Source organism: Charadrius vociferus, unplaced genomic scaffold, assembly GCF_000708025.1.
Source record: "Charadrius vociferus isolate BGI_N301 unplaced genomic scaffold, ASM70802v2 scaffold141, whole genome shotgun sequence".
Lineage (NCBI taxonomy): Eukaryota > Metazoa > Chordata > Aves > Charadriiformes > Charadriidae > Charadrius > Charadrius vociferus.
This window is the reverse complement of record NW_009647743.1, coordinates 2,436,346-2,445,983: the sequence shown is the minus strand read 5'-3', so window position 1 is coordinate 2,445,983 and position 9,638 is coordinate 2,436,346. Positions and strand designations below refer to the sequence as shown.

General features: G+C 37.2%; 1 protein-coding gene across 1 annotated transcript in view; it reads right to left on the bottom strand.

Annotated features, from left to right (window-relative positions):
- Positions 1–590: 590 nt before the first annotated feature.
- The window catches only part of FBXO8 (F-box protein 8), a 12,944-nt gene continuing 3,896 nt past the window's right edge, over positions 591–9,638 (bottom strand). The window contains exons 3-5 of the mRNA XM_009882014.1: positions 3,341–3,459; positions 2,035–2,231; positions 591–1,240 (exon numbers count right to left, since the gene is read on the bottom strand). Of these exons, the coding sequence (XP_009880316.1) occupies positions 1,053–1,240; positions 2,035–2,231; positions 3,341–3,459 (504 nt within the window). The 3' untranslated portion in view covers positions 591–1,052. The remainder of the gene's footprint in view (positions 1,241–2,034; positions 2,232–3,340; positions 3,460–9,638) is intronic.

Genomic DNA, 9,638 nt, shown 5'->3' with positions numbered 1-9,638 from the left:
GAAATCTAGCTCTATTTGAAATCTAGCTCTATTTGAAATCTAGCTACACGACAGATTTCGGAAGACTAATTCAGTGCCCGAGCCTGAAACGGCTCTCCAGGTCTGCACAGTCACGGTCAGCATTTACCAGCTTTGGCAACAAGTCACTGGGTACATATTTGTCCAGGCGTTTCCATCATCCACACTTGTGGCCCCAGGGAAGGAGCTGACAGCAGCGACACGTTAGCTGCCCCTACTGCTTCCCCTGGCGAGATTTTTCCTTGCTTACCACGCTGAAGAGATGATTGCGGTCGTGCTTTGTCCCCAGTAACCCCGCAAAGTAGGTCAGCGCTCTCACCATTTCCCTAGGCCACCCTGGCGTGACATCAGGGTTCATCTACAACAGAGGCGGTAACCTTCTTTACAATCGAGATTGGCAATACGCTAATTCAAGTTAGTCAATCTAGTATTAAATACCAGCTTAGATATTTCACAAGTGTTCTCTCATCTCCTAGAATAAACTTTATTGTAGTATTCAGACCAGTTTCTCTAACTTACGTATCTGAGGTAGTCAGCATTGTAAAAAAATGCAAAAGAAAGAAGTACAACACTATTTTAAGAGATAAAAGGAGAAATTTTAGTTAAAATATTTTACAATAAAATAATTATGATTATAAATCTCTTTAGTCAAATATATACACATTACATGGTATTCTAAAAAGAACGAACTTATTAAAGTTTCAAGCCGATCTAATGCACAGATTCACCACTTTGTCAGCTTAGACTGCAATGTCAGTTTAACGTTCGTAAATGGCTGTGTCAGACTAATGGCATCGTTTTGTGCAAAACTAAAAAAATTATGAAAAACAGATCTCCAAATCCTTCCGTTCCCACGGGAAATAGATAGAAAAGGTAGTTTACACATACACACACTTACACACACAAACTTTGATTGCATACAGAGGTTAGAATGACCAGCACTAAAATAACCCCCATCTCTACAAAATAATTAATTTCTTGAATTGATGTAGTTTTTGAAAATTACAAATTTTAAGTGCTAGCAAATTGTGCTTTTAGGCAGCCACATGGCCGATAAGGTAGATGTTGTCGTAAAGGTGCCCTACAAAATCTTCACTAATATTCTGTGCAGCTCGTCGTGTATTTCGGATGAATTCCCTCTTTGACATTTTGTTCTTCACGTGAGGGCTTGTGAGATCAATGGAAAGTAGAATCAAAGAGTAACACAGTACATATACTGCATCTAGACAAGAGAGAATAAATTAAAAAGAATTAAAAAGGAAACTGTGATCACTAAAAATATTGTTCCCTGTCCAAGAACCTGACAGTCTTCATCATCTGGGCTTACAATTATATACACATACATAATAAGTAAATATAAATAAATATATAGACATGTATAACAACTCAAAAGGGTATCCCAGCAAAATAAAATTTAATATAGCGATTTTTGAAGTAATAATGTCAGCACGTTGCCAAATGAGCATTCACAAATCTCTTAATATCTCTACATTATCCCAAAGTCACTAAGGGCTTCATGCATATTCACTTAAACAAATTCTTGAAGTTCTTGTAAACTAAGGCCAACATCCTGCTAGAGCTTATCTTTAAATATGTAAGCAGTCCCACTGCCGAAAACTGGCTCCCCCCCAACCAATTAGAAACGCTCGTTAACTTGAGTGAGGCCCAACGCTCCCTCTCTTTTCCGCAGGACTATCCACAGGGTAAAACGTTAAGTGTGTAAGTCTCTGCGAGAGGGAACTTAGAGATACTACAGAGCTTAAGCACAGACCAAAGCAAAGGAAAGATAACATGAAAATAAACCCCATTTATCAGCGAGGCCTAAGAAAAGAATCTGCATGTTACTCTTGCTCTTTTCCAACCCGAGTGGGGTGACGCCTACATACCGAACCCTCCCAAGCCCTCTCTGTACATTCAGAAATACTTCTTTAGGCGCTGATTTTAAAACTATCGTAAACAGTAGCCTCCTCCAGAAATACATAGACTGATCCACCGAATCAGAGCTTTTTTGCTTACCAGGGCTAAGGCCAAGCTCTCTCATCAAATCAGGGTTACACGCACAGAATCTGTGAGAGAACTTCGTTATGAGAGTCTCCAGGTACTCCCCACGCTCCTCGGGAGCATGAATGTGTCTGAAGAACTCTCTCAGTGCATTTGGCAAGAACTGATTTCTGAAGTTGTGCAGCGTCACAAGGTCATCCAAAACGTCTCGCCTGGTAGAACAAAATCCCACAGAAATAGAGAAGTTTCTTTTAACTGTTCAAATATGAAAATGTAGGTTTTAAAAGTAAAAAGGAAAGCTTCAGAAGAGTTTATGAGCTTTTGTTTTTTTGCTGAAAGATAAAGGAAATTATCACTAACAGCACAAAGATAATAGAAACACATATTCTTCAGACACAATAGTAGCCAAATACTATAAAAATATACATTAATTAGAATTCAAAGCTTCTTTATATCCGTATTCAATTATAGTCTACATAGAAGCTTTGCTTCCTTTAACCTGCCTAACAAAGCCATGAAAGAGACAGTAGAGGGAATAGATTCAAGTGTGTCACACATTTTGGTGCCTAAGTAGAAGCTGTTACAGGAGTATCTCGTTAAGACCAGGCTTAAATTAGACAAAATTTGCTCACAAAACCCCTTCAAAGTCTAAGTCCATCAGGGTGCGATGGTCTCAAGCATTTTCCTATTTCTGTCCAGCTATTATTCTCCTCCTCTTACAACTTTGCTTGAACCTGTTGGTGCTCCTCTCTCCCGATACTGCTCTACCCCATCCTGAAGGTACCCCAGAGGGCAAGAGAAAGCGCTACTGCATCTTCAGGGGTGCTGTGACTTCCATTTCAGAAAGGTCAGGCAACCAACTAACGGCTAGATGATTCAACGTCAGTTCAAAAGCTGTCATCGCTTGGTGAAGCGATACCTGCTTTTTCTGATTAACAACCATACTAGATAGAGAAAAAAAAAAAAGAAACCAAAGCAGCAAAATATCTATAAAATCTGCATGTTGTATAGCACAAACATTATCCCGTGCAGTTTAAACGCTCACTATAACTTCAAACAACCTATGCCCAGCACTGCAAAAACGCAGAAAAAGCACAGATGTGAGATTTACTAGTTATAGGTGGTATTTTCAGGGGTTCTTATAAAGTGTTACAGTCACATAAATCCTTGAACTGAGTAGCTGTTCAGATTTAGCAGCAGCATTACTTAGTTGCATTTTTTTTTTACATCTTCAAAATCACATCAATGCAAGCAAAATATCGTTGAATGGTGCTGTACATTGAAAATGAAGAGGAAATGTCTCGAGAGAAATTCAAATTACCTTTCATCAAGGTAGATTCTCAGCTTCTTCCAATTTAGTGTCCTTGTGCAAAAGATAAACTTCGCTATTTCTTTGGGCGAATCGTCTAGTATGCCCTTGGACATAAAGTAGTTGACTCCCTGAGATAAAATACAGGTATGTGTAAATGCTTAATCTTCATACTGTGTTTAGGAACAAGTATTATACTTGGCAACATAGGAACATAATCCTACTAAATTAGTCGGTTTGCTTTTCAGAATGATTCCTCTTCCTCAAAATCACGTCAACATGCACCATACACTCTAAAAGTACAAATCAAATGCAAAGAAACAATTTAGTGTTATGGTTGAGATTTTACATATACTCATAGTAGGAAATTTAAAATTATGAATCCCATCACGCGCATGATGGTTCTTTCATAATGTCTTTATAGTGTAGACTAGTATTTTGGTTTCCATACTTTTGTAATTGTATTTAAAACGCTGTGGGGACCATAACTTTCAATTTCATAACTTTTGTAAATAAGAAAATCTTAGCCATAATGTGCCTATCCTTTAAGATCTCTCATTAAAACACTAATGTTCTCACATGTATACGATGTATCACATTCAAACAGATGCATTAAAGGCATTTGTTTAAATGTGTAATAATGCAAATAACACAAGCACGCTGATTTCAAAACATAGGTAAATATCAACATATATAAATATGCATACACATAAATAAGACCACTGTGCCTAACACAAAAAAAAAAGTTTAAAAAGATAGGACAATTGTGTGTATTTTACATTCATATTATGATTTCCAGAATTTTCCAAACTTTGCCAAGCACACATTTGTCATAGAACACACACGCCAATTTTCATTTAAAAATATTTCAGTGATACTCTGGTTTCTTTCTGTTCATCGAAATATCCCAAAGCATAAAACTATTTTCCTCATGACCTCAGGAATCAAACCCGAACTAATGGGTTTTTAAAACGTTGACATTTTTCAACAACAAAAACCTAAACCTGAGCATAACTAACCAACTAGCTTCAATGCAATCTGCCTCGGGCTGGGAGTCGCTCCGAGCATTTATTACAGAGCAGTGTTACAACGCTGAAGTACCGTAACTCTTGACTATACCATCACATTGAAATAACGTAAAACGTGTAGGACAGTGCATTTCTGCATAGGATAACGTACCAATGCCATAACCTACACCACCTTTAAAATACTTCTGAAATGTTTTTTTTTTTTAATAAATATTCTGATAAAGATGTAGAGGCAACCTGTCATTCAGTGTGTAAACTAACTCCCCAGTGCTCTTCAGTTTTGCTTAAAAAAGAAATAAAGGACTGAGTGCAGGTTTGGAAAGTTGTTTTATAAGGTGGATTAGTAAAGCCAAGTCCCAGTTACACCAAGCAAAAAAGAAATGGGAATATATGCTTAAGATATCGATAACACAAGCGAGAGGCCAACAAACACCTGTAATATTATCTAGCTGGTTTTACCAGTTCATAATTTTTGCTTATATATTTATAGAAAAGAGTAGTTAATCAGCATACTTTTTTTTTTTTTTTGGGTTGCTAAAATAATGTTTTATAAAATAAGTAAAAATATAAAGGTTTTACACAGGTAACACAAAAAAAAAATCCTAGCAATTTTAGGCCCCAATTTTAAGAAGAATCTTCATTTAGGACCGTAATGAAACATGTATTGCACTGTAAGGTGGCATTTCAATCCAAATTAGATCATATTTAAGTTTGTCCATAATATGGATGGACAACATAAGGTTAAGTGCTTTCTTGAATTAGACCTAAACAGGAAACTAAAAATGGGAGACCAACGAACCTCAACTACGTGTTAATTCCTCAAGTATTTTGGCAATTTATACAAGACTAGCAGCCGAACATCTCCTTTACGTGTATCCTGACTTCATCAGATTTAAGCACTTGCTTCAGGAATTAGTATGTGCTTCAGGTAACAGAAACCGAAGCCTGGCGAGGAAGTCTCACTGGTACTCCTGCTGCAGTGATTTAACAAGCACTTCGCAAACACATCCGGAAAATCCCTGGTGGGCCATACGTGAGGCAGGATGAAAATAACACCTTTTTTTTTGAGACAGACAATAGGTGGTTCCTCTCTGACAGTAAATACCCTAAGTAATTTCTTTCATGCACTACTTTTCAACTCAATGTAGGATCTTCACCTGACAGGCTACCAAGCCTTTGCAAAGCATTTGTATTCCATCTCTAACTCCCTCTCTCTTCCCCCACCTCACATAATGCCTGACAATATCTTTCTCTGCGACTCCAATCCCGTTATTCATTTTCCTCATCTCCTTCACAAATAAACAGGGTATAAATCAAATATACTTCAGCACATGGCATCATTTTTAGTTACTTTATATTTCTTCCTAAGCAACCACAAATACTTTGCAGCAATAGAAACCTGATTTCTCTTTAAAGTTCTTAAATTCTGGCTCACAGTAAATGAAATTTATTTACAAGATTTACGGCATGTCATCGAATCTGCTTTTTCTAACACTGTAAACACTGCCTTGAATCCCTCTCAGAGCCCACACTCAAAATAAATCACTTTCGATAGCTAAAATGGTTGCTTGTGGCAGGTATACTAGCTGAAAGAAGTAGTTCTACACACTAGTAAAATCCACGCTGAGATTATTTCTCAGTCATCTGGTGATTCTCTTCGGACTGCAGTCCGGCAGGCAGATCTGTGCCACTGTCTACCAGGGCTGAAGAGCTTTTCTTTCACACGTGGCAAACAATGCAGGATGAGCACACAGGGTACGTTCTTCCAATTCTGATGTAGTGGCAGAGTAGTTCGGTGAAAGGCACAGGAGCCAGGACTTCCAGCAGCTCTGGGTCTGCCGCACTCAGGTGAGGAGCCTGCTTGCCACTGCAATGTTCTCGGCGCTCGAGAATTAGGAAAGATGCCTTAGGCACACCCTGCCTTTGTGGCAAGAACGTTGCCGCTGCACTTCTGACAGCTCTGCAGAAAAGCTTCGCCGATGAAAGTGCTGATTGGAATTATATATGCAAATAATGATCATAACTATAGACTAACAGTAACAACAAAGGCCATTTGTTGTATTTCAATATGTTATTTTTCACAGTTGCTCCTTTTCTCCCAGTAACACGGTGTTTGTTTTACCACCCTATTCTGCTACAGCACTGACAGTCCTAGTTTGGTTTCTACCTGTTCCCAAGAGCCTTTCCATTCATGTAATCCATACAGGACATCCAAAATCCAAAAGTTTTGGATTTTCTGATTTTCTTCTCTTCTAAGAGTACTTTCAGAGGGTTTCAGAACAGCAGTCGACATTAAAACTTTTGTAGTTGCCTCTGACATCTCCATTTAGATATGCACATGAAACAAATCCAACATTCTAAGTTAATGGCATAGAAATTTTGGAGTCAGTCTTTTTCCACAAATATACTTGATTTCTCTTTTTAATATTTAAATGAATTGTTTGCAAAGTCAGAGCTGGGACACAATTAAGCTTTCTACCTCATGCGCATTTAAAAGTAGTGCAGGAAAATATATGACAAATACATTTGTCAATAAAGACAAATTTAATTTAATACTTGAAATTTCAAATTTCACATAAATGGTTGTGCACATGCTCTATTTGTTTAGCTTAAATAGTTTTAAAATGTCACTAAGGAAATCACTAGTAGCTTATTAACGTTTTTAGGTGATTCGCAATTCTGAGAGTTACATGCTTTTATATTTTGGTACCAAGACAAAATGCTGATTTTTTTCTAGCCCGTACCGTATTAAAAAAAGACGATTTTGATCACCAACCAAATTAAAACATTCTTCAGTAAAAGCTGAGGAAATATAGGAAATCAAGTTTAAATACTAGCTTAACTATTTAGACAAATTCTTTGGGGGCAGTGACTGTCATTTCATTCTGTACATAGTATCTGGCGCAGTAGGGCCTCAATTTCTGATTGGGGCTTCTAGGTAACACTAACATTATTAGTAAATAATAATTAGACACGTATGGTATCATTATTCCCATTTGTCTAAGGAAATGCAATATCTTAATATATTTCATGGTGCATTTTCTGATTTTCTGCATTTTCACGCTACTGATGATGTATTTTCTAACAGGAGTTTTTAAGATTCTTTTCCGAAGTTATGAATCAAGTCATTTGGTGACAAATGCGGACACCATATAGAACATACATTTCAAACAGTGTCTCTTTCACTATATGTCTTTAAAATACAGTCTCTGGATACACGCCTATGATGGCAGAAATCACAAGGAGAACATAGAACTATTTTTCGTGTTACTCAGAATCCATAACTAATAATTTACAAGATTAAAGTTCTCTGACTTTAACATAGTTTTCAAAAGGTTTCAGCTGTCCGGTCCATTCCAATTTTTTAGATCATACAACAGAACTTCTTGCCTCTACAACATACACATACTTTTAATATTCTTAGGACAGATAAATCAATGCATCTCAAAACTGGCTTGCTTAGTAGATCACTACGAAATAGGGTAAGTTTTTAAAGAATTTGGTTAGAAATATACAGCACAATAAATATTTCATCCTCTACAGACTATTTATAATTAAAAGTCAGGGAAGGTAGCTTTATGCGAGTGGCTAACAATTCATTTATGATCAAGAAAAGGTCAGAAAACTGACCTCCCCGGCCAAAACTAAGGGCAGTTGGTAATGAATGAGACAATCAGAGTGGAACGCCAGGCTTAGTGTAAGCGCTGTCTTACTGTACTTTATTGTTATTATGCCACATAAAGGACATCCTGACCTCATTAAAGTCTGAGAGTTTCAGTACAGTCCGAATTCCAAAAGATCCATAAAAAGAAATGCTATTAAACTGAATCAGTTAGAATCATTACCATTAGGAATGAAACAAAAATTAGATCTTCTTTCCTGACCAAAGGATTCTCTTTTCCACCTTCAGTGCCAATTTTAACTACATAGCATAGCTCCATGTAATAAACTCTACAAAATATTTTGTAGCGAGTTAGAAACAGTATACAAAACAGTGGGAAATAACTTCTGGTTGCTTACGAGTTCTGAGTCATAAGCGTATGAGATATGAAATGAGCACTGCATGAGAAACATTTCACATACACCATACACTCTTTAGAATAAAATACAGCAGAGATCATGTAGGCAGATTAAACAACAATATTCATATTCAAGTGTTAACACTAACACTAAACCACCCCCTCTCCCCAAAGAAACAAAAACCAAGTTCCAAACTCTTGGCTACAATGGAGCTGCCACATGAAGAAAAAAAACCAAAACCCCACAAGAACAACAAAAATATCATGAGAAACCACACATGCACTGGAGGGTTTTTTTTTTTTCAGATTACGTGTAATGTGATTAGGCACATCCTTTCAGCAGAACGTGAGCACCTGCCATGAATTACGCAAGCTCATGCACACAATCAATACATTAAATTACAGCAGATATCACAACACCATGCACACAACAATGGCTAACCAGAGAATCCTACCACAAAGTGTGTAGATGCTCTTCCCTACCCCGTGAGCCACCGCTAGCTCTGGAGCTGTTGCTGTGGAGCCTGGTTACCCATTTTCATGACATGGGCGGTGTCCTTTGGAGAATCTTGCTCCTGTGGCTGTAAGTATTCCTATTTTTACAGTAATTTGATCAGGTCTGTTATCAAATGTAAAGCAGAGTTTGGCAGGAAATTCGAGACGCAATTTTGTAATAGTGGAATGTCATATCATAAATTCCAGTCACAGTGTCCTTATCATAGTAATTCTGCCAATATCACAGTCGTAAATAGTAAAAGCAATAGTATTTGTGAATTCTCCTGGAACTCAGGCCCTGAATGGTTCCTGCCAGGCTATGGTGCTCCACAGGGAGAGAGGAACAGAAGCCCTTAGGAGATATCCTGAGGTTCTCGTCTCTCGCTAGGCCTGAAGCAGACTGTTTTTACCACTCTTGTACAATAGAACCATGATGAACCCAGAAGAAGTAAGTGTAGCATAATAAATTTAGAATCTAATTTAGGTACACTATAAGGTAGCTCTAATTTGAAGATCGTAATTTCCTTTAAAAATAATGACTTTTTTATTCACCGCCTTTTGTGAAGGGTCCAAATGCTTTAAACCTACCAAGATGACTTTAAATTAGGTTGGAATATAACAGCATATCATAAACTGAGATAGTAAGTGAAAAATTACATTAAAACAAATTGGAAGACGAAAAATTTGGGTGGACAAAGCTATTACCAATTTAAACTTGATATATTCTTGAAAACACACTTAAGTTTCCTAAATATTATGTTTCATTCG